This window comes from Bombina bombina, chromosome 7, assembly GCF_027579735.1.
Source record: "Bombina bombina isolate aBomBom1 chromosome 7, aBomBom1.pri, whole genome shotgun sequence".
Taxonomy (NCBI): Eukaryota; Metazoa; Chordata; class Amphibia; order Anura; family Bombinatoridae; genus Bombina; species Bombina bombina.
The window spans coordinates 563,596,237-563,623,817 of NC_069505.1; the positions used below are offsets into that span (position 1 = coordinate 563,596,237).

The 27,581-nt window shown below is 39.1% G+C and overlaps 1 protein-coding gene across 1 annotated transcript; it reads right to left on the minus strand.

Annotated features, from left to right (window-relative positions):
• On the minus strand, nt 1–26,483 carry LOC128636077 (proteasome subunit beta type-8). Its single transcript, XM_053689143.1, has 6 exons — nt 26,266–26,483; nt 7,954–8,098; nt 7,121–7,232; nt 6,610–6,739; nt 1,894–2,098; nt 1–258 (listed from the first exon to the last, which is right to left on the minus strand). The coding sequence occupies exons 1-6, from the start codon at nt 26,410–26,412 to the stop codon at nt 161–163; spliced, it is 837 nt and encodes a 278-aa protein (XP_053545118.1). The 5' UTR covers nt 26,413–26,483; the 3' UTR covers nt 1–160.
• Between the last annotated feature and the right edge of the window lie 1,098 nt (nt 26,484–27,581).

The following is a 27,581-nucleotide window of genomic DNA, read 5'->3' on the forward strand; positions in this document are numbered from 1 at the left end:
TGGGATATAAAAATCTTTATTTGTTAATTGAGAGATAGAACGTTTTGTACAACAAGTTATTGACCAGCTCATTGCTTAGCATCTCAGGGCTATCTGATAGTTTGACCCAATAAAATAATAGCTGGGGCATCGAAGAACTCTCCGTACTTGAGATGTTGTCTTATTCCTTTCTGTGATTCTCTTCACGGAATTTGTGAATTAACTCGGCCACATCATATTTTCCAATTTTGATCCATCCTTCTTCACGCATGTGATACACTAACAGAAAGAGTTGAGGGGCACATTAGTTAGAAACATTAAATCATGTTTTATTTAAATATCCATAGTATGTATCAGCATTTAAAGGGATATTACACACTATGGGCTTTCACATATTGCACTGATTTCTATTAAAGGGACCCAGAATGTTTCTTTCATTAGTCACACAGTGCAAACCATCTACAAAATTGTTTCTCAACCACAGTCCTCAAGTACCCCCAACAGGCCAGGTTTTCATTATATCTGAACTAGATCATAGGTTAAATAATTAGCTTATCAGTAACCATGGTTACTAACTTGCTCTCACCCATCAGCTGATTATTTCACCTGTGCTCTAGTTAAGCTATATAAAAATCTGGCTGTTAGGAGAACTTGAGGGCCGCGGTTGAGAAACACTGGTCTACAAAACTTCTCTAGATTGGCACCTATCTTGTGGAACTCTCTGCCTTGCACTACATGACTCTCCCCTAGTTTTTAATATCTCAAGCGCTCCTTAAAGATTCTACTGTTCAGGGATGCATACAATATACACTAACATTTTCCTATCTTAGTTCCTCTCTTCCTCTTGTCATCCCCTTAAACCCCCCTTAGCATGTAAGCCTACGAGCCCAGCTGCTTTGTAGATCACCTTCACAAGAGATGATTTACAACAGTGCAACTCTTGGCAGGGCCCTTTATCTCCCATAAATGCTACCTTGTATAGACCCATGTTTACAGCGCTGGGGAATCTGTTGGCGCTCTACAAATAACGGATAAAATGAATGATAATATTTAATAATTGATTTCTATTATCAAATTTGCTTCATTCTCATTGCATTTTCAATGTTATTTCCTCTCTCCCATCTCCCCCTTATCACAATTATTATCTCTCCCCTTCCACCTCTTTCCCCTATATCTTATTTTAGTTTCTTTTTGCAATTGTCCCTCCCCCATCTCTTGCATAAGGCTTCATAATCACTATTCTACCCACTAGCATCTTATTTTTATTTATATTATTATTTTCTGATTAAGTCTCAGTAATTAACCCTCTTTGTCTTCTCTTATCACATACCTATCAACATTTGTAGCTAGGTATTATGGACTCAGGAGATTGAAGGGGAAGTCATTGTCATTTTGTGGGTGTGGCCATGTCAGGAAGGGTGGGGTCACACATAGAATGTGGGTGGGATCATGGGCATGTCTGGCTGGTCTATGGGCGGAGCTAGCGGGAATTTCTGCAAATATGAACATATGGCTATTTGGGAGGGACAGAGCTCAGAATAATATACTGTCACTCTCAAATAGGGACAGTTGGTCCGTTTGTTATCATTCTTGCAAAAAATAAAGTCAATCAGCCTTTATAGATGACGCGTTTCGGACGTAGCCATAATAATAGTTGTTTCTATTCTTATCTCAATCCTTTTTTTCCCACTCCCTTTTTCTCCATATTAATCCTGTCTTCCCTCTGTTTATTGCCATTTTTACTTCTCCTTACTCTTTTCTGACTGCTATTGACTATTACTATTACTATCTACAGTATCTGTATCTTTATTTAATGGCGGTTAAAGGGTGTGCTGTTTCCCCCCCCCCCCCCTTTCTTATAGTGTTTCCATTTCCTTTTGTTTCTAGATCATTTCATGCTCGGCTCATACTTACAGTTAACAACCCCACCAGAGTAAGCATCGCGATGGGTCGCATGAGCAATAGCACGACGACCTAAGTCATACGCCTCCTCTGGGGTTAACTCATAGTGATAACCGCTATCCATCACTCCATATGCATAAGAGTTCCCACAGCCCGTGGAGAACATATCACCTGAAAGGCGGGTTCCATCATCATCTACATAATAAAGACCAGGGCCCTGTGGAAGTGTAATAACAATCAATAAACTTGTAATACAACTCACATCTATAAGTAACGTGGCCATAAGTATTATTATCAAGGCATAGCCTATACTTCTTACTTTACTACTCAAAATGACTAAGAAAGGGGAACGTTACAACAAAATGTCTCAAAAAGGGGCTTTTACACTTTTCCAAAGTTTTGATTGCAATCTCCCTACCCCCCCACACCACCACCAGTTTTAATGATGAAACACCACCTTTATTATTAAAGGGATACTAAACCCATTTTTTTTTCTTTCATGGTTCAGATTATCACCTTTTCTTACTCTCTTGCTATCTTTATTTGAAAGGCAAGAATGTAAGCTTAGGAGCCGGACCATTTTTTGTTCAGAATCTGGGTTGCGCTTGCTGGCTCAATGTACCCACCAATCAGCAAGCACTATCCAGGGTGCTGAACCAAAAATGGTCCGACTCCTTAGCTTAGGTTTCTGCTTTTTCAAATAAAGATAGCAAGAGAACAAAGAAAAATTAATAATAGGCGTAAATTAGAAAGTCGCTTAAAATTGCTGCTCTAACTTAATCATGAACGAAAACATTTGGGCTTAGTATCCCTTTAAAGAACCATAATAGTCAAAAAGTTACTTGCTCTAATTCATACTTTTTACTAACATTATGACTGTGGCAAGCCTTGTTGTCTGCAGACTCAAGTCCGAATTGGCTCCTCCAAATAAGGCAAATAGTAAGGGGGGGTTTGGATATTGAAAAACAATTGCAGGAAAAAAAGTTTAGATTGGCTGATACATTATTTTGTAGCAACACAACAGAAATATCTTTTAATTACAAGGTGTTTACTGTCCTCTTAAAGGGACATTAAACGCCTCAAGATATTAATATAATTTGTTTAATTACATGTAGTAAAACAACTTTGCAATATACTTTCAGTATTTATTTTTTTCTCCTTTCCTGTAATTTAATTCTGAATATTGTGGGCTTTCAAATTCATGTTAAACAAGGAAGTGCAGACACAGTTGTAATCTACACAGTCATTGGCTGCACACTCTAGTAAGCCATTTATAACCATTCCTAATTGGCCTCAGCAGAAAATGTAACCTAAGTTACAATATGGCGGAGCACACTACTTTATGGATGTTTAACTTTAGCCTTATTTTTTCAATATTTAAACAACTAATATCATTTTTTTAAATATACAAATTATTATCAGGATAATCTTTGTCTGAATACATCATTGATTTGTTTAGTGTTTAATGTCCCTTTAAAGGGATACTGAACCCAAATGTTTTCTTTCATGATTCAGATAGGGCAGGGAATGTTAAGCAACTTTCTAATTTACTCCTATTATCCTATTAATTTGTCTTTGTTCTCTTGGAGTCTTTATTTGAAAAAGCAGGCATGTAAGCTTACCTGGGTAGTGCTTGCTGATTGGTGGCTAAATTTAGCCACCAATCAGCAGGCACTATCCATGGTGCTGAACTAAGAATGGGCTGGCTCTTATGCTTACATTACTGCTTTTTCAAATAAAGATACCAGGAGAACGAAGAAAAAGTGATAATAGGATTACATTAGAAAGTTGCTTAAAATTGCTGCTCTATCTGAATTATGAAAGAAAAAAAATTGGGTTTTTAAGTCACTAGGAAAACCATTGTACTGTACAGTTTCCCTTTAAGTATTCTTTATGCCGCCTGAAGATTTTCTCCTTCCATACTCTGCAGAATATTTCACAATAATTAACATGCTCCATATTTGCTTGCTGGTCTTTCTCATTAATCTGATCCCATATACAGTATATAAAATCTAGTGTATGATACAAATACACTAACAACATGTATGTAAGAATATACAGCACATGCACACACACACGCACATATGCACGTGCACACACACATGCACATATACACGTGCACACACACACGCACATATACACATGCACACACAAGCACATATACAGTATATAAAATCTAGTGTATGATACAAATACACTAACAACATGTATGTAAGAATATACAGCACATGCACACACACACGCACATATACACGTGCACACACACACGCACATATACACATGCACACACACAAGCACATATACAGTATATAAAATCTAGTGTATGATACAAATACACTAACAACATGTATGTAAGAATATACAGCACATGCACACACACACGCACATATACACATGCACACACACGCACATATACACGTGCACACATACAAGCACATATACAGTATATAAAATCTAGTGTATGATACAAATACACTAACAACTTGTATGTAAGAATATACAGCACATGCACACACACATGCACATATGCACGTGCACACACACATGCACATATACACGTGCACACACATGCACACACACAAGCACATATACACATGCACACACACAAGCACATATACACATGCACACACACAAGCACATATACACATGCACACACACAAGCACATATACACATGCACACACACAAGCACATATACACGTGTACACACACAAGCACATATACACGTGTACACACACAAGCACATATACACATGCACACACACAAGCACATATACATTTGCACACACACATGCACATATACACGTGCACACACATGCACACACACAAGCACATATATACTTGCACACACACAAGCACATATACACATGCACACACACAAGCACATATACACTTGCACACACACAAGCACATATACACGTGTACACACACAAGCACATATACACGTGTACACACACAAGCACATATACACATGCACACACACAAGCACATATACACATGCACACACACAAGCACATATACACATGCACACACACAAGCACATATACACATGCACACACACAAGCACATATACACTTGCACACACACAAGCACATATACACGTGTACACACACATGCACATATACACGTGCACACACATGCACACACACAAGCACATATACACTTGCACACACACAAGCACATATACACGTGTACACACACATGCACATATACACGTGCACACATACACGTGCACACACATGCACATATACATGTGCACACACGCACGCACATATACATGTGCAAACACAAGCACATATACACGTGCACACACACAAGCACATATACACTTGCACACACACAAGCACATATACACGTGCACACACACGCACATATACATTTGCACACACACACATGCACACACACACGCACATATACACGTGCACACACACGCACATATACATGTGCACATACAAGCACATATACACATGCACACACACAAGCACATATACACGTGCACACACACAGGCACATATACACGTGCACACACAAGCACATATACACGTGTACACACACACAGGCACATATACACGTGCACACACACAGGCACATATACACGTGCACACATACACAGGCTTATATACATGTGCACACACACATACACACACAAGCACATATACACGTGCACACACATATACACGTGCACACACACAAGCACATATACACGTGTACACACACATGCACATATACACGTGCACACACATGCACACACACAAGCACATATACACTTGCACACACACAAGCACATATACACGTGTACACACACATGCACATATACACGTGCACACATACACGTGCACACACATGCACATATACATGTGCACACACGCACGCACATATACATGTGCAAACACACAAGCACATATACACGTGCACACACACAAGCACATATACACTTGCACACACACAAGCACATATACACGTGCACACACACGCACATATACATTTGCACACACACATGCACACACACACGCACATATACACGTGCACACACACGCACATATACATGTGCACATACAAGCACATATACACATGCACACACACAAGCACATATACACGTGCACACACATGCACATATACATGTGCACACACGCACGTACATATACACGTGCAAACACACAAGCACATATACACGTGCACACACACAGGCACATAAACACGTGCACACACAAGCACATATACACGTGTACACACACACAGGCACATATACACGTGCACACACACAGGCACATATACACGTGCACACATACACAGGCTTATATACATGTGCACACACACATACACACACAAGCACATATACACGTGCACACACATATACACGTGCACACACACAAGCACATATACACTTGCACACACACATATACACACGTGTACACACATACACACGTGCACACACATATACACGCGCACACACACATGCACATATACATGTGCACACACACAGGCACATATACACGTGCACACATACATGTGCACACACACATACACACACAAGCACATATACACGTGCACACACACATATACACGTGCACACACACAAGCACATATACACGTGCACACACACATATACACACGTGTACACACATACACACGTGCACACACATATACACGCACACACACACATGCACATATACATGTGCACACACACAGGCACATATACATGTGCACACACACATATACACGTGTACACACCTTTTTATCCCAACCACAAATCATGCTTCCCATGGAGAGTCCCATCCCTCTATACTGAAGCATCATGTTACTCAACAGCTTGGAGGCAGCAGATACTGTTATCCGAGTGTTATTCCTCAGCTGATACAACCTGAGTAAAGAAGATATATAGAGATTATGGATACAGACAGGGGTGTATGCAGTATATATAGACATAGACAGGCAAATGTGTTTACCATACAAAAGATAAACCTAAGCACGAAGGGCCTGGGTAAACTCTAGCCAATTTATTTTCAGAACTTTTTGGATGATTACAAAATTTAGAATTTTGGTAACTTTCCAAAATTTCTTAAAGGGACAGTCTAGTCTAAATATGGATAGTAGCTCCTGAGCAATAAACAAAAATAACAGTGATGCTGAAACTGGAACATAGGCCTGGGTGTGTACACAGGATAGTAAAAACGGCAGAGAGGAAGTAAAGAGAGATATAAAGTAAGACAGAAAAGGGTATTTATTCACAAATAAGTCTCACCTGCATTCCTTAGCCAGCAGTCTCTCCCAGTGCTGACAGTCTGCTGCACTCCCAGACATGGTTCCCAGCAGGTAAGGGTTAATTTCTATTACTTTGTTTGCTTCTAAAGTAGCTGTAGACACAATAGTAATCGTATTACTTTCTAGTCATGAGCGCTAAAAGCCTAGCTTACCTCACAACATGAACATTGAAGCGGCCATCTTTGTTTTGTGGATGGAGTTGTGTCTTGCTGGGGTAGGTTCATGTGTGAATAGTGCGTGGGATCTTGGGCATGTTCTTTTCAAACATTCTGGTTTCCTTAGGGAAACCAATAATCTCTTGGTATAATCATATAATAATCTGGTTAATTATGTTATTTCAGTTAAAATTAATGGATCTTCTATTTAGAACAAAATATGGTAAACACATCCGTCTAAGCAACACATTGTAAAGTGGCATCTGACTTCAGTAACATAATGCCAATAGATTTATGACTGCATGGTTGTGTGTAGTGGCATGTTAAAATTGGACAAGGCACTGTCCCAGGAACCAGGAGGATTAGTGGGTGGGGTCATGGTAACTCATGGGCAGATTCAGGATGATTACCAGGAGTATACGATTTGTTTAGGGGCCGCTGAGTTTTGTTTTGGGCTGTAGCCCCAGATCTTTGTGGAGCCTAGCAGCAATCTTTATTATAGAAGCTGACAATTAATTAGAAAATAACTAATGAGGGAAGTGTATAAAAATAAAACCACAAAATGTATTAGTTGAAATCCATAAAAAGCAGAAGACAAGGGGTCAAAAGAGATTAAAAAGTGACAATTAACTGTTCAAAAACACAATTGTTTCTTTACCAATATAATCTCCCGCTGATGCTCTTGAATCTACAGAAACAATGACCCCATGACGGAATTTAAAGGCCAGTGTGGTTGTACCATGGGCTGGTTCAAGCTTTACTCCATTTCGTCCTGTCTGCAAGCACTTTAGGAAGGGAGCAGGCTGTTGGAAAAAATGAAAGCAGATTCCACTGTAGGTGATCACTATACAATTATTTACCTAAAGCTCAGACTGTCTCCATCTTCAAAATGTTGGAAAAGATCACTTTGCAAATTTAAAGGCCAGTTGACAAGACATAGGAGACGATTTATCAAATGTCGGACGGACATCGCTAAATGCTGACAGCATACGCTGTCGGCATTTATCATTGCATAAGCATTTCTGGTGAAAGGCTTGTGCAATGCCGCCCCCTGCACCTTCGTGGCGAATTGGCCGCTAGCAGGGGGTGCCAATCATCCCGATCGCATCTTATCGGGATGATTGTAGTCCGTCACGACAAGTTAAGGAGCAACGGTCTTACGACCTCTGCTTCTTAACTCCTGTTTCCGGCAAGCCAGAAGGCTCGCACGGAAAAAGCAGCATCCGCTGCTTGATAAATCGGACCCTTGGTCTCTGTTTTATCACAGAATATCCATAGAAATCATTGAGGATTTATGCTGATAACATTTTGTTTTACCAACTGTAGGAAAATATCAGTTAATTGGCAACTTCTCTCTCAAATAATCGCAAGTAAAACAATATAAAATTTTAATAAATTAAAGTGGAAACAGTAAACAAGTATTTTAAATGAATAACTACAACACAAAACATTTCATGATATCCTTATCAACAACTGGAAGTCACAGGAGCTGTATCTGAAGTCAGAATGAAACTAATTTGTTTCTGCAAAACCAGAAAGTAGCTACATGCCAAAAGATAGGTTAGTAAAATAACGATTTTGAAAGGGAACGGTTAGTTTTGTAATCCTGTTAAGGTAGATGGTGGTACTGAAAAGTTACGGTTGGGGTAAGGGGCAGCCTACACTTAAGTCATCTTAAAGCCTTACTTTAGATTAAGCTGCAAGTAGCCTCTTGCACCTTTTAAATATCATGCAGCAGCAACAGTAAAAAAGTTATTTTAAAATGAATATTGTTTCTGGTCATTTTGACATGGCTGTCAAGCTCCGCCCACTGATGACATCACAATTAATTAAAAAAAACTTTTTACTGTTACTGCTGCATGATATAAAAAGGGGGATATTTGCAGCTTAATCTAGGGTAAGACTTTAAGATGACTAAGGTGTAGACTGTCCTTTAACAATGAAAACTCTGTAGTGATCTATGTCAGGGTAAGGGTTAATAATGCAATTTTCTTCTGGCATCAGTGATAGAGGGGCATATTCACTAACAGCTCTCACCAACCTCTCCAGCTTCACCAGTTTCTCTGTTATTACATAAACTGGTCTGGGGTTAAAGGGGCGGGCTAGTCAAAATTAAACTTTCATGATTCAGGCAAGCAATTTTAAACAACTTTAAAATTTACTTTTATCATCAAATTTGCTTTGCTCTCTCGATAATTATTTGCTGAAAGCTAAACCTAGGTAAGCTCAAACTGATTTCTTAACTGTTAAAATCGGCCTTCTATCACAGTTAGAAAGTGCTGGTTCATGTGTGCTATTTAGATAACAGTATGCTCACTCCTGTGGAGTTATTTTTGAGTCAGCACTATTTTGCTAAAATGCAAGTTTGTCAAAAGAACTGAGATAAAGGGGCAGTCTGCAGAGGCTTAGATACAAGGTAATCACAGAGGTAAAAAGTATATTATTATAACAGTGTTGGTTATGCAAAACTGGTGAATGGGTCTTAAAGGGATTATCTTTTTTTTTTAAATAATAACAATTCTGGAGTAGTTTGTCCCTTTAACTACCAGAGTCACTGATTGCAAATACAGCTGCCTGCTGTTTTATAAGTGGCTTGGGCTGTGTACCTACGCTGGTCTACTTGTTGGATTTATATGTGTCTAGCTAGATTACAAATAGTTGTGACACCCTTGGGAGTTGTCAGTGTGTTTGGTTGGAAGCCAGCAGGTGTTGGCTGTAGTTTAGGGCCCAGGTATGAAGAGACTGTGAACAGGTTCCTGGCTTTATCATTGTTTAACCAAATGCTGTAACAAACTCTCTACTTGTATGCTTTATGCCTAGCTGTGTGCATCTAACTGAGTTTGTACTATTCTGTGTGTTTGATCATTTTGTGGGATTTCTCCTACTGCACCCAAGCTGCCCTGCTGGGGTTAACTGCCTGAGTCACTGATTGCAAATACAGATGCCTGCTGTTTTGAAAGTGGCTTGGAATGTTTGCCCACTCTGGTCGGAGGGCACCGTCCACTTCTGATGGGGGGTTTCCAGATTAAAGGGACAGTCTAGGCCAAAAAAACTTTCATGATTCAGATAGAGCATGTAATTTTAAACAATTTTCCAATTTACTTTTATCACCAATTTTGCTTTGTTCTCTTGGTATTCTTAGTTGAAAGCTTAACCTAGGAGGTTCATATGCTAATTTCTTAGACCTTGAAGGCCACCTCTTTTCAGAATGCATTTTAACAGTTTTTCACCACTAGAGGGTGTTAGTTCATGTATTTCATATAGATAACACTGTGCTCGTTCACGTGAAGTTATCTGGGAGCAGGCACTGATTGGCTAAACTGCAAGTCTGTCAAAAGAACTGAAATAAAGCGGCAGTTTGCAGAGGCTTAGAAGCAAGATAATCACAGAGGTTAAAAGTATATTAATATAACTGTGTTGGTTATGCAAAACTGGGGAATGGGTAATAAAGGGATTATCTATCTTTTAAAACAATTAATATTCTGGTGTAGACTGTCCCTTTAAAAAAAACCCATTGGGTATTACAGTCATGTGATATCTGTGGAAATAGTGATCACCTGGCTAACAAAAACAAGTAGCCGCTGAAATAAAGGTATATCTTCAATCTGATAATTGTGCTGGAAAAATAAATAATAATAATTTTAAAAAGTATATATATATATATATATATATATATATATATATATATATATACACACACACACACATATACAGTATATGCACAAAAGACTATGTAAAACCACGCTATCCTGTATAATATTAAATATGTTTATATAAATTATATATATAATTGCACAAAAATTGGTAATATTATTACAATGTCCACAAGTCCACAGGATATAATATATCCGAAAGAAGGCTGCATGACCGATAGGGTTAATGAAGACTCCATGGCAATTTTCACCAAAAACAGATATGTACAAAAGACTAGGTGTCAGCGCCTTCCTTCTGTGAGAACTCAGGACAAACCAGTGTAAAAACTGTTGTGGGGTAACGATTCCCCTATCCCCACACACTTCTAAAAACCTCAATCCATATGAGGTAAGTAGCCACCGTTTATGAGCCACGCCCAATTAGCTGGTAACTCCAGGACCGGTGTTTGTGTACTGAGGCAGCATGGCTATGTGCAATTGTGCATCATAAACAGAAGGCATATTGTGGATATCTGGATCAAGCACTTCAGTTGTTGCATAGCTGAGTTACCTTTCCGGTTTTCCTTGCTCCTTATACTACGGACCTGGAGTTAACAGCTAATTGGGCGTTGCTCATAAACGGTGGCTACTTACCTTATATGGATTGAGGTTTTTAGAAGTAAGTGTGTGGTAATAGAGGAATCGTTACCCCACAACATTTTTTACACTGGTTTGTCCTGAGTTCTCACAGAAGGAAGGCGCTGACACCTAGTCTTTTCTATCTATCTATCTATCTATCTATCTATATATCTATATATCTATATATATATCTCCAACTGTCCAGCCACATCAGGAAACACAGGCAAGCCTTACTAAAATACAATCCAAAATTTATTCAATGCTTCTTAAAAACAGAAATGAAAATGTTCAAGGTAAAACCACACACTATGGGCCGATTTATCATGGTCCAAATGGGGCCAGATACATCTGTTTCAGCACGAGTCTTCAGGCTCCTTAACTCGTACGCCACCTCTGAGGCGGCGTACAGTAATCAACCCGATCACATACGATCGGGTTGATTGACATCCCCTGCTAGTGGCCGCAAATCTGCAGGGGGCGGCATTGCACAAGCAGTTCACCAGAACAGCTTGTGCAATTTTAAATGCAGAAAGCATTTTTCCATCCGACTCTTAATGAATTGGCCCCATAGTATAGAAAGTCTCTTAAAACTGCATGCTCTATCTGAATCATGAATGTTATATTTTGAAAGTGCTTATCATAGACCATTATCCCTCCTCCACCAAAATTTACAGTAGGCACTAAGCATTCTGCTAGGTAGCATTCTCCAAACATGAGCCACACCCAGATTCTTTCATCAGACTGGCAGTTAGAGAAGTGTGACATCACTCCAGAGAACACGTTTGGAGTGCTCTAGAGTCCAGTGGCCCCATGCTTTACTCCCCTCCAGCTGACCCTTGGCAATACGCACATGGAAGTGAAACTTGTGCACACTTTCTCACCCATAAAAACCCATATCATGAAGCTCCTGACACACAGTTCTTGTGCTGATCTCTAGCACTCTGTAGTGAGTGATGCATCATGGGATAGGGCATATTTCTGTGCTATGCTTTGTGAGTTTGTGGGGTCTATTACATTGTGGCTGGGCTATTGTTGCTTCTAGACATTTAATCTTTACAATGACAGTACTTACAGTTGAGAGCAGTTCTAGATCTAGTAGGACAGAGATTTCACAAACTGACTTGTGGAAAAGGTGGCAGCTTATGACGGTGCCAAGTTTCAAGTGACAAAACTCTTCAAGGAAGAACCAATTTAATTCTGCCAATGCTTGTCTATGTAGATTTCATGGCTATGTGCTGGTTTTTATGCACCTGTTAGCTTTGGATGTGGCTGATACTCAATTGGCGGGGTGTCCACATACATTTGGCCATATAGAGCAATATTTATCAAGCCGTCAACCGCAAATACGCTGGAACTCCGCAGCGTAATTGTGGTGAGCTTGATTCAACCTAGTTATCAAAGCCTACAGACCGTAACATACGTAACATACGATCCGTCGGTCTCAATCCGACACAGATCGATGCTTACGTCATTACAGATGTTCCGAATACACATTCGGCACTATCAGACAACTTTTGCAAGTTATCAAATAGTTAACAGGTACGCTCGCGGCTATTCCGGCCCAGCGTACCTGGTTTTAAATCCGCCACCCTGGAGGCCGCGGATGCCATAGGAATCAATGGGAGTATGAAAGCAGCGAAAGCTCATGTTCGATGCTGCCAGATATCCCATTGATTTCTAGGCTAGAAAACCAGTAACGTTTACATCTAACACCCTAACATAAGCCCTGAGTCCAAACCCCCCTAATCTGCCGCCGCGACATTGCCACAACCTAAATAAAATGTATTAACCCCTATCCTGCTGCTCCCGGAGCCCACCGCAACTAAATAAAAGTATTAACCCCCATCCCGCCGCTCCCGGAGCCCATAGATTTCATGGCTATGTGCTGATTTTTATGCACCTGTTAGCTTTGGATGTGGCTGATACTCAATTGGCGGGGTGTCCACATACATTTGGCCATATAGAGCGATATTTATCAAGCCGTCAACCGCAAATACGCTGGAATTCCGCAGCGTAATTGTGGTGAGCTTGATTCAACCTAGTTATCAAAGCCTACAGACCGTAACATACGTAACATACGATCCGCCGGTCTCAATCCGACACAGATCGATGCTTACGTCATTACAGATGTTCCGAATACACATTCGGCACTATCAGACAAATTTTACAAGTTATCAAATAGTTAACAGGTACGCTCGTGGCTATTCCGGCCCAGCGTACCTGGTTTTCAATCCGCCACCCTGGAGGCCGCGGATGCCATAGAAATCAATGGGAGTATGAAAGCAGCGAAAGCTCATGTTCGATGCTGCCAGATATCCCATTGATTTCTATGCTAGAAAACCAGTAACGTTTACATCTAACACCCTAACATAAGCCCTGAATCCAAACCCCCCTAATCTGCCGCCGCGACATCGCTACAACCTAAATAAAATTTATTAACCCCTATCCTGCTGCTCCCGGAGCCCACCGCAACTAAATAAAAGTATTAACCCCTATCCCGCTGCTCCCGGAGCCCACCGCAACTGTAATAAAATTATTAACCCCTGGCCTCCCACATCACTACCACTAACTAAACTTATTAACCCCTAAACTGCCAGCTCCCCACATCGCCATAAACTAAATTAAGCTATTAACCCTAAACCTAACAACCCGCTAACTTTACATTAAATATTAACTCATCCCTATCTTATAATAAACTAAAACTTACCTGTAGAATTAAACTATATTAAACTATTAATTAACCTACCATAACTATAATACTAAAATTACATCAAACTATATTAAACTATTAATTAAGCTACCCTAACTAGTATACTAAAATTACATTAAACTATATGAAACTATTAATTAACCTACCCTAACTAGTATGCTAAAATTACATTAAACTAACAATTAAATTAACTATATTACATATTTAAAAACATAACCCTACTCAAGTTATTTAAATCTACTATTAACTATTACTAAATTACAAAAAAAAACAACTAAGTTACAAAAAATAAAAACACTAAGTTACAAAAAATAAAAAAACACAGTATCAAAAATAAAAAAGAATTACACCTAATCTAAGATCCCTATCAAAATAAAAAAGCCCCCCAAAATAAAAAACCCTAGCCTATACTAAACTACCAATGGCCCTTAAAAGGACCTTTTGCGTGGCATTGCCCCAAAGAAATCAGCTCTTTTACCTGTAAAAAAGAAATACAAACAACCTCCCAACAGTAAAACCCACCACCCACACAACCACCCCCCTAAATAAAACCCTATCTAAAAAACCTAAGCTCCCCATTTCCCTGAAAAGGGCATTTGTATGGGCATTGCCCTTAAAAAGGCATTTAGCTCTTTTACTGCCCAAAGTCCCTAATCTAAAATTAAAACCCACCCAATAAACCCTTTAAAAAACCTAACACTAACTCCAAGATGATCCACTTACAGTTTTCGAAGACCGGCCATCTATCCTCATCCAAGCGGGAGAAGTCCTCAACGAAGCCGGAAGAAGTCTTCATCCAGACGTTATCTTCTATCTTCATCCATCCGGCGCGGAGCGGATCCATCTTCAAGACATCCGGCACGGATCATCCTCTTCTTCCGATGGTCAATGACGAATGAAGTTTCCCTTTAAGGTATGTCATCCAAGATGGCGTCCTTTACATTCCGATTGGCTGATAGAATTCTATCAGCCAATAGGAATTAAAGGGAAAAATCCTATTGGCTGTTGCAATCAGCCAATAGGATTGAGCTTTCATCCTATTGGCTGTTGCAATCATCTAATAGGATTGAGCTCGCATTCTATTAGCTGATTGGAATAGCCAATAGAATGCAAACTCAATTCTATTGGCTGTTTGTATCAGCCAATAGGATTAAGCTTGCATTTTATTGGCTTTTCCAATCAGCCAATAGAATGCGAACTCTATCCTATTGGATGATTGCAACAGCCAATAGGATGAAAGCTCAATAATATTGGCTGATTGCAACAGCCAATAGGATTTTTTTACCTTTAATTCCTATTGGCTGATAGAATTCTATCAGCCAATCGGAATGTAAGGGACGCCATCTTGGATGACGTACCTTAAAGGGAAACTTCATTCGTCGTTGACCATCGGAAGAAGAGAATGCTCCGCGCCGGATGTCTTGAAGATGGAGCCGCTCCATGCCGGATAGATGAAGATAGAAGATGCCGCCTGGATGAAGACTTCTGCCTGCTTGGATGAAGACTTTTGCCGGCTTCGCTGAGGACTTCTGCCGCTTGGATGAGGATGGATGTCCGGTCTTCGAAAAATGTAAGTGGATCATCTTGGGGTTAGTGTTAGGTTTTTTTAAGGGTTTATTGGGTGGGTTTTAATTTTAGGTTAGGGACTTTGGGCAGTAAAAGAGCTAAATGCCCTTTTAAGGGCAATGCCCATACAAATGCCCTTTTCAGGGCAATGGGGAGCTTAGGTTTTTTAGATAGGGTTTTATTTGGGGGGGGTTGTTTGTGTGGGTGGTGGGTTTTAATGTTGGGGGGGATTGTATTTTGGGGCAATGCCCCGCAAAAGGCCCTTTTAAGGGCCATTGGTAGTTTAGTGTAGGCTAGGTTTTTTTTTATTTGGGGGGGCTTTTTTATTTTGATAGGGCTATTAGATTAGGTGTAATTCTTTTTTATTTTTGATACTCTGTTTTTTTATTTTTTGTAACTTAGTTGTTATTTTTTTGTAATTTAGTAATTTTTAATAGTAGATTTAAATAATTTGAGTAGGGTTAGGTTTTTAAATATGTAATATAGTTAATTTAATTGTTAGTTTAATGTAATTTTAGTATACTACTTAGGGTAGGTTAATTAATAGTTTAATTTCATTCTACAGCTAAGTTTAAATTTATAATTATAAGATAGGGATGAGGTAATTATAATGTAAAGTTAGCGGCTTGTTAGGTTTAGAGGTTAATAGCTCAATTTAGTTTATGGCGATGTGGGGGTCTGGCGGTTTAGGGGTTAATAGGTTTAGTAAGTGGTAGTGATGTGGGAGGCCAGGGGTTAATACATTTATTTAGTTGCGGAGGGGTCCGGGAGCAGCGGGATAGGGGTTAATAACTTTATTAAAGTTGCGGCGGGGTCCGGGAGAGGCGGGATAGGGGTTAAACATTTTAGTATAGTGGCGGTGTTTAGTGACAGGGTATAAATAAAGTTGGGAAAAAGCCGAATAGCAGCGAGATCGATGACTAGTTAACAACAGTCTGCTGCTCATCGCCCTGTACTTGGTGCGCAGCTTTTTTTATAAATATGGAGATTGTATTCAGGTCCGCGGCCGCGATGTTAGGCGAGCGTATTGGTCCCGGCGAATGCAGCATAGTTGACGGCTTGATAATTCGGCCTCCTTATGTATATTGTAGCGCGCTGAGCAGCCATAGACAATACATTAATGAAAAAGATTGGCTGTGGCTTAAAAACATTTTATTTATGGACACTAAAATTTCAATTTTACATTACAAAATATTATACTTCTTTTGATTTTTTTTCCAAGCATTTAAAACAGTAAAAAACATTCTGAGCTTGCAAGCAGGCAAAAATACAAGCAGGTCGTTGGTTACCTACATCTGATACATATTATGCATCTATAAAATAAATGAGTTTAATATCCCTTTAACCAAACTCAAATACAAAATCAAAACTGTTAAAGTAGTAACATAAAAGAAACGAGAAAAAGTAAGAGACAGATAAAATAAAAAAAAAAAAAGAAATAATTCAGATAGAGTAGACTCCAATTTACTTATAGGGGTAGATTTATTAAAAGTCGAGTGGACATGATTTGCTGTAGCGAATCATGTCCTCCCGACATCATTAAATGCCTACAGCATACGCTGTCGGCATTTAACATTGCACAAGCATTTCTTGTGAAATTCTTGTTCAATGCCGCTCCCTGCAGATTCGGGGCCAATCGGCCGCTAGAAAGAGGTGTCAATTATCCCGATCCGATCGGGATGATTGCAGTCTGCCACCTGAAAGGTGGCAGGCAAGTTAAGAAGCAGCATAGAAAGCAGCATCTACCCCATATAGTATCTAATTTACTTTGTTCTTTTGGTATTGTTTGTTTAAAAGCATAGCTAAGTAGGCAATGTGGGAGCAGCAATGCTAGTTGGTGACTGCACATATATGCCACTTGTCATTAGTTCACTTGATGTGATTAGCTATCTTCCAGTAGCACATTGCTGCTCCTTTAACAAAGGACGCCAAATAAATGAAGCAAATTTGATAACAGAAGTAAAATGGAAATTTGTTAAAAATGTTATGCTCTGCCTGAATTATGAAAGGAAAACTGTGGGAGTCATGTCCCTTAAAAGTGATGGTAAAGTTTCCGTATGTACATATTAAAGGGATACTAAAACCACATATTTTCTTTCATGATTCAGATAGAGCAGCGATTTTAAGCAACTTTCTCATTTACTCCTATTATCAATTTTTTCTTCATTCTCCTGATATCTTTATTTGAAAAACCAGGAATCTAAGCTAAGGAGCCAGCCTATTTTTGGTTCAGCACCCGAGTTGCACTCGGTGATTGGTGGCTGAATGTTCCCACCAATCAACAAGTGCTATCCAGGGTGCTGATCCAAATATGGGCCAGTGTTCTATCAGATTCTGCTACTTTGTCATAATCTGCTCCCTCTGACTGCGCATGCTCTGTATGACGTAATTGCACTCCACATATGTTAAATAGGAATGTGTGGAATGCGATTATGTCAATCAGCAACATGCGCACTCAGAGGGAGCAGATTCTGATTTGGAAGCTGTAGTGTCGGATTTTGCTGCCCAAACAAATGCGTGCATGCACTGTTAGATTGCTTGTCACGGTGAGGAGGATAAAGGCTACAATTACATTGTGTCCTGCATACAGTATATATATATACTGAAATACAACTAAAAAAGGAAGGATTGAACATATGTCTGAGTCAATCAAAGCGGGACACAGGCTGCACAAAGTTAATCAAAAAGCTTTTATTACCATAAGGCTCTAACAGTTTAAACAGGCCGTCTACCCTCCACCCTATTCCTAAGAATGTGCAACTAAAACCTAGTTGATTACATAGATGTTAGAACAAGCCGGCCGGCTAGCAAGTCAAATTGCAACAATTACAATATGTATCAGCTATGATGTATGAGACCGTAAAAATATGAACATTATCTCATATCAAAACTTCCATATAGTCCATATTATTTTTCACAAGGCCCCAAAATTGCAGTTATACTTATTGTTAAGGAAAGTTCAGAAGTCCAGGCACATTAGTGTCAAAAACACGCTCTGGTCTGTGTGGTTCCTTCAGATATCTGTACTATGTAGCAACATCAATACTGCTGTATTATATCATTCCGTGCATATGACTGGCTCCGTAGACAACTCAAATCACTTAGATTTACAACACACAATGTACCATGGCAGGACAGACCAGGCTGTCAACCGCAAGACTTTCAAGCCTTATAAAGAAATAATTTCAGCTGTAGCTGCTTCCCAGTCGGATCAATCTGAAAAGTTCTTTGTTTGTTTCTGGCCTCTTCGCTTGCTTACCGCCATGTACGCTTCAGCGTTGCTATTCGGATTCAAATTTCACTGGCTGGTTCACAGCTGTTCACCTCCTGTGCATGCTCAATCATGACGCGTTTCTCCCCTCCCACATAGGGCTGAGTGTCGGGGCCTCATCAGATGTATTGGTTGAGGGGTGTGTATCAGACTTTATACTACCATTAGCTCAAAAGTCCACCCCTTAAACAGCATTCATTTGCATAACAGCTGATTTTTAAACAAATGTTTTTCAACACGGCATCAAATTGCACAATGTAGGAACCGATCATTACTATATTCACAACTACCACATCATGGCTTTTATATGTACCGAATTATCTTGCAGCTTCATATTTGAAAATTGGATTTGTCAACAATCCATGTTGTTCAAACATAACCCATCTGTGACCACAATCATGCACAATGGGCTATAAACTGCTAAAGTGGCATTCTCTCTACAAATCAGAACACAATTTATTTCGAACTTTTCCAAGAAACAAACATCTTTGCACCTATAACAATAACAATAGTTGGCGTATAGCACGTCTTGTATCAACATGAATGTTAACGTGTCTTATCCTTGTGTCAATATGACAATTTACATATCTTGTCGATATACAGTTAAAGGGGTTTAGTGCACAACGAGACATTTTACTCTACAGGAAACATGCAAACTCTATTTTTTCATTTAAGCCTGTTGGGCTTAATGTATTTAACCTAAAGATCCACCTTGATTCATGCTGCAAAATTATTCTATCGAGATGACCCCCTCGCCTGTTCTGTTTTAAATGCTCAATACCCATAATTTGCAGCTTGGTGTGGTCTGAGTTATGAAAAAACTTAAAATGTCTTGCAACTGGGCTGTCCATGTCCCCATTTTTAATATCGTCTCTATGTTCACGAGTTCTACTTTTCAGCTCTCTGGTGGTCTTACCTACATAGAACTTGGGACATGGACAGTTCAGTAGATATATGACATTTTTGGAAGTACATGTAATTCTTTCCCTTACATAGTATACCTTGCTTCCTGTTAGGGTACTAAAAGTGTTTGATCTCTTCATATATGTGCAGTAGACACAATGTCCACATGGTGCGCTACCTCCTCTGTGTTGTTTAACTGTTAGCCAGTTTTTCATCTCCTCCCTTTTGAACTCGCTGTGAACCAGCATGTCTTTGATACTGGGAGCTCTCCTGGCTGTCAATAGCGGGTACTCCGATATGCACCCCTGGAGTGACGTGTCATCAGATAATATATGCCAATGGCTATTGAGAATGTGCTTCAGCTTGTTCCAGTGTGAGTTATATTTTGTGATTAATCTCACCTGTGTGTCACTGTTGTCTTTCTTTTTTGAGTATAAAAGGTCACTTCTACATGTCTTCCTTGCTCTCACCCAAGCCTTTTTGACTATTTTACGTGAATATCCTCTAGACAAAAATCTATCTGTCATTATTTGTGCTTGTTCTTCAAACACCTTCGGTGAAGAGCAACATCTCTTCAGCCTTAAAAATTGGCCTATAGGGACACCTTTTTTCTGTGGCTCTGGGTGGTGACTGCTTGCTTGCAATAAGCTATTGGTTGCTGTCTTTTTACGATAGATGTTTGTATGGAGTATGTTGTTTTGTTTAGATATTTCTAAGTCAAGAAAAATAGCACTATCAGAACTGATGTTATATGTAAGAAACAAATTTAAATCATTATTGTTAAGAATTTTCACAAATTCATGGACAGACCTATCATCTCCCTTCCAGAGGATTAGAATGTCGTCCACGAATCTCAGCCAAAGCACTATGTGCTTATCGACCCACTCTGAAAGTTCGTGGAAGACATACTTAGTCTCCCAATAGCCCAGGTGCAGACATGCGTACGTCGGAGCGCATGTTGCGCCCATGGCTGTTCCTCTCAACTGCCTGAATAGTCTGCCATCAAAAGAAAAGATGTTATTCTTTAGAACGAATTCTAACAGGCATAAGATCCATTCTGTGTTCTCCCTATACTCATCCCCCCTCAATTCCAGAAAATATCTGGCTGCATTTAGGCCTGCCTGATGGGGGATGGACGAGTACAGGGACTCTACGTCGAGAGTCACTAAAAGCAAATCTTGCTCAACTGTGATCTTATCAAGCTTTTTTAAAACGTCACTTGTGTCACTAATATAGGACGACAGGGACTCGAGAAAGGGTCTCAGGAAGTAATCAACGTATCTACTGATACCTTCGGTGGGTCCACCTATGCCCGAAATTATTGGGCGGCCAGGTGGACATTTCAAGTTTTTATGCACCTTGGGTATACAGTAGAACATTGGTAATACTGGATAGGGATTAACCAGTGCCTGATGTTCCTTTGTATTGATTAAACCTTCTCTTCTTGCTCTATTCAAGAGAAAGATTAGTTCATTACATGACCTATCATAATCATGATGAGTCACTTTCTCATATTGCTCTTGCACTGATAGCTGTCTATTTACCTCCTGTATATAGGCATCTTGATCTTGAATGACAATGTTGCCGCCTTTATTCGACGGCTTGAACACCAAATCTTTTCTTTTCATGAGTTCTTGCAGAGCTCTTCTTTCACTTTTATTTAAATTATCACTAACAACCCCAGTGACACCTATCTTGTTAATATCCACCTCTACAGATTTTACAAAGTTTTGTATGCTAGGAGATAGGGATAGTTGAGGCATAAACTTTGATTTTGGTTTAAATCTGGTTTTCATTGGATACTCTTTTTGTGCCTGGATCTTTAGGTTAAATACATTAAGCCCAACAGGCTTAAATGAAAAAATAGAGTTTGCATGTTTCCTGTAGAGTAAAATGTCTCGGTGTGCACTAAACCCCTTTAACTGTATATCGACAAGATACGTAAATTGTCATATTGACACAAGGATAAGACACGTTAACATTCATGTTGATACAAGACGTGCTATACGCCAACTATTGTTATTGTTATAGGTGCAAAGATGTTTGTTTCTTGGAAAAGTTCGAAATAAATTGTGTTCTGATTTGTAGAGAGAATGCCACTTTAGCAGTTTATAGCCCATTGTGCATGATTGTGGTCACAGATGGGTTATGTTTGAACAACATGGATTGTTGACAAATCCGATTTTCAAATATGAAGCTGCAAGATAATTCGGTACATATAAAAGCCATGATGTGGTAGTTGTAAATAGTGAATATAGTAATGATCAGTTCCTACATTGTGCAATTTGATGCCGTGTTGAAAAACATTTGTTTAAAAATCAGCTGTTATGCAAATGAATGCTGTTTAAGGGGTGGACTTTTGAGCCAATGGTAGTATAAAGTCTGATACACACCCCTCATCCAATACATCTGATGAGGCCCCGACACTCAGCCCTATGTGGGAGGGGAGAAACGATTGAGCATGCACAGGAGGTGAACAGCTGTGAACCAGCCAGCGAAATTTGAATCCGAATAGCAACGCTGAAGCGTACATGGCGGTAAGCAAGCGAAGAGGCCAGAAACAAACAAAGAACTTTTCAGATTGATCCGACTGGGAAGCAGGTACAGCTGAAATTATTTCTTTATAAGGCTTGAAAGTCTTGCGGTTGACAGCCTGGTCTGTCCTGCCATGGTACATTGTGCGTTGTCTATCTAAGTGATTTGAGTTGTCTACGGAGCCAGTCATATGCACGGAATGATATAATACAGCAGTATTGATGTTGCTACATAGTACAGATATCTGAAGGAACCACACAGACCAGAGCGTGTTTTTGACACTAATGTGCCTGGACTTCTGAACTTTCCTTAACAATAAGTATAACTGCAATTTTGGGGCCTTGTGAAAAATAATATGGACTATATGGAAGTTTTGATATGAGATAATGTTCATATTTTTACGGTCTCATACATCATAGCTGATACATATTGTAATTGTTGCAATTTGACTTGCTAGCCGGCCGGCTTGTTCTAACATCTATGTAATCAACTAGGTTTTAGTTGCACATTCTTAGGAATAGGGTGGAGGGTAGACGGCCTGTTTAAACTGTTAGAGCCTTATGGTAATAAAAGCTTTTTGATTAACTTTGTGCAGCCTGTGTCCCGCTTTGATTGACTCAGACATATGTTCAATCCTTCCTTTTTTAGTTGTATTTCATATTAATTGGGACAGCTAGCACAGTTTAAAAGCAATGGAATTTTGAGCAAATTGTGCACCACCACACATTTATATTTTTTGCTAATATATATATATATATATATATATATATATATATATATATATATATATATATATAGGATTTCAGTAGTTCTCATCCTATTGGCTGATTTGAATTTCAAAAATCAAATCAGCCAATAGGAATGCAGATTCAGTGTACAGCGGTGACCGTATAAAGAGGACGCTTCACGCTGGATGGCTTCAACGATGGATCCGCTCCGCACCGTGGGGATGAAGATAGAAGATGCCGCTGGGATGAAGATAGAAGATGTCACCTGGATGAAGATAGACAACGCCGCCTGTATGAAGACTTCTTGCCGTCTGGATGAAGACTTCTCGCCGCCTGGATGAAGATAGAAGATGCCGCCTGGATGGATGAAGACATTGCCGCCTGGATAAAGACTTCTCGCCGCCGGGTTGAAGATAGAAGATGCCACCTGGATTGATGAAGACATCGCCGCCTGGATGAAGACTTCTCACCGCCTGGATGTCCGGACTTCATAAACTGTAATTGGATCGTCCGGGGTTAGTGTTAGGTTTTTTTTTTACTTTTTTTGGGTGGTTTTTTTTTTTAGATTAGGATTTGGGCTTTCTTAAAAGAGCTAAATGCCCTTTTCAGTGCAATGTAAAAGAACTAAATGCCCTTTTAAGGGCAATGCCCATACAAATGCCCTTTCAGGGCAATAGATAGCTTAGGTTTTTGTTAGAGTTAGGTTTTTTATTTTGGGGGGTTGGTTGGGTGGTGGGTTTTACTGTTGGGGGGTCTTTGTATTTTTTTTACAGGGAAAAGAGCTGATTTCTTTAGGGCAATGCCCTACAAAAGGCCATTTTAAGGGCTATTGGTAGTCTATTGTAGGCTAGGTTTTTTTATTTTGGGGGGCTTTTTATTTTTATAGGGCTATTAGATTGGTGTAATTGTTTTTATTTTGGATAATTTCATTTGTTATTTTTTGTAATTTAGTGTTTGTTATTTTTTGTAATTTTAGAATACATTTTTTTAGTAGTGTTAGTTTTTTTAACGTGTAATTTAGTTTATTTAATTTGTAGTTATTTTAAATTTAGTCTAATAGGTATGTTAGGTTAATTGTTAGTTTAAACTTAGGTTTTTTTAATTTCACAGGTAAGTTTTTATTTATTTTAAGATAGGGATATTGTAATTTTAATTTAAAGTTAGGGGGTTGTTAGGTTGTGGGGTGCTGGTGGTTTAGGGGTTAATAGGTTTATTTAGTGGCGGTTATGTGGGGGGCCAGAGGTTTAGAGGTGAATAACTTTATTTAGTGGTGGCGATGCCAGGGAGTGGCGGAATAGGGGTTAATAACTTTATTATAGTGGCGGCAATGTCGGGGAGTGGCAGTATAGGGGTTAATATCTTTATTATAGTGGCGGCAATGTTGGGATGCGGGGGAATAGGGTTTATAACTTTATTATAGTGGCGGCGAAGTCGGGGAGCGGCAGAATAGGAGTTAATAACTTTTATTAGTGGCGGCGATGTCGGGAGCGGTAGATTAGGGGTTAATAAGTTTAATATAGTGTTTGCGATGCGGAAGGGCCTCGGTTTAGGGGTTAATAGGTAGTTTATAGGTGTTAGTGTACGCTGTAACATTTTAGTTATGAGTTTTGTGTAACAGTTTTGTTGTGCAAAACTCATAACTACTGCTTTCAGATGGCGGTATGGATCATGTCGGTATAGGCTGTAATGCAAGCATTTTAGCCTCACCGCACAACCTGTAATACCGGCGCTATGGAAATCCCACACAAAAACGTAATTTTTTTGAGTACGGGATTGACGTTGCGTTTCAGGCTAAAATGCTTGCGGTACAGCTATACGGACACGACTCGTAATGGCTGCGTTACTGTTTTTACGCTGAAATGGCAATTTTTTCAGCATTAAAACCGTAACGCACAACTCTAGCCAAAAGGTATTTATGCACATTTTACTTTCAGAAGTTCTTCACATAGAAGAAAATGTTCTGTTTATTATATATATATATATATATATATATATATATATATATATATATATATATATATATATATATCATTAGTTTATACAGGTATATATATATATATATATATATATATATTTATATACATATATTTACAGTATATATTTATATATTTACAGTATAAACACAGTTAAAAACATTATTAAATTAAAGTGAATTAAAAAATATTGTCAGGTATTTGAATGGAAAAGGCTCAAAGTAAATATATATATATGTGTGTGTGTACATGTGTATAAATGTGTTTATATGTTTATACATATATAAATACATAAATACACAACACACATATATATATATATATATATATATATATATATATATATACACACACACACACACACAAACACACAGAAATATATACACATATATAACATTCACCTAAAATTGCTGCCATATAGTTCTTCAGACACCTGCACGCTCCTGAGCTTAAATCTCTGCTTTTCAACAAAATATACCAAAAGAACAAAGAAAATTTGATACTAGAAGTAAATTTGAAAGCTGTTTAAAATCGCATGCTCTATCTGAATCATGAAAGAAACATTTTGGGTTTCTTGTCCCTTTACGGAAACAAGGAGGGTAACAGAAATAATGGAAGAGGGGATTTGGATAAAGACAACAAAATAAGAAAAACAGAGAGAGAGAAATGAGTATAAATTAGGGGGAAGAGAAAGTTCTACAAATAAAAGTGAATAAAAACATAACAGCAGTGATGGGGGAGGGTAAAAAAACAAACAAGCAGAGTGTGGGAAATCATAACTGAACAGAGCAGCAGAAAGACGTTGCTGTGTGATTTTAGGGGGGGGGGGTATTAATTACTGTAAGAAGCGTTAAACTGAACAGCTGAGTGAGAATGCACAGAAGCTGGAGTCATATCACAAACATCTCCCTCCCTTGTTCATGAACTTATCCCTCTGATGCTCTCCCCGCTTCATGCCTCATTACAACAAATGCTTCCTCCCCACATGCACCCCCTCAGCTGGCTGTACCCACCTGTAGCCCCGGGGGCAGTGCCAGCTCACTTGCCTTCATGCCAAACGTGTAGTGCGTGGGACCGGCTGTAGCTCCGGTATCTCTGGTGGGGTAACCGAGGGGCAGCTGCCACCCCTTGTTACCCCCGCAAACTTCAATGAGGGCCATTATGTACGTAGGCTCACTGGGTAAGGGGCATAGAAGGGTGGTTGTCCCTCTATGTCACTGTGTTTCTCTCTGTTTGCTTATAATAGAAAGTGAAACTAACTATAGAAAACTGCTAAATTGATACCATCCCCCATGCATGCACTCTTTATTAAACTGTCAACTTGTATGGTAGCGTTTTTATTATTATAAAATAAGTATTAATAACAGTATTAACAGAGCAAATATACACAAAATATATTATAACTTTTAAAGGGATATGAAACCCAAAAACATTTATTTTGTGATTCAGACAGAGCATACAATTTAAAAAAAGTTGCCAATTTACTTCTAGTATCAAATTTGCTTTGATTCCATTAAATTCTTTGTTGAAGAGATACCTAGGTAGGTGTCTGCAGCACTACAGGACAGGAAATAGTGCTGCCATATAGTGCTCTTGCAAATGGATCTCATTCTTGCAACACTGCTGCAATATAGTGCTCCTGAAATGTCCCTGCTTTACAAACAAGGACACCAAGAGAACAATGAAAAATTGATAATAGAAATAAATTAGAAAGTTGTTTAAAACTGCATGCTCTATATGAATCATGAAAGAAAAAAACTGTGTTTCATGTCCCTTTAAGAATGATTAAACAACATTACAAAAAAAGTGTGCAAAATACTGAGCACATGCAACCATCAAACCCATACAGATTGTGTACATATATGTTTTTAAAAGTAAATACATTAAGTAAAATAAAAGTCAGAGACTATATGATCTGACAATAAATCACAAAGACCTTGAGGTTAATTACAATTCTGCTTCTGTTTATGCAGACAACAATTTCTAAACTTCATCAGGTTTTGTCACAATTAGAGTTGCCAGGGGCCCCATCCGATATGCAGCATCGCCCGCAAAAGCCGGCGACGCCAGATTTTGCGCAGGTTTGGTATCACATATACGGTGTAGCATACAAGTTACGCGCGTATATTTCTGCCTTCGCCCGTTTTTTTTTTTTACCCATAGACTGGCATACAAAACACGCACAGTTTGGCATCCAATATACAGCGTAAGGACTTACGCGCGCAGAATTCAGAAAATCTACTCCATTCTCATCTCACCACAAATTGCAGGCGCAGCAAACCCTTGCACTGACTAAAAAACCAACGAAACTCTCTGAAGGCCTAACAAA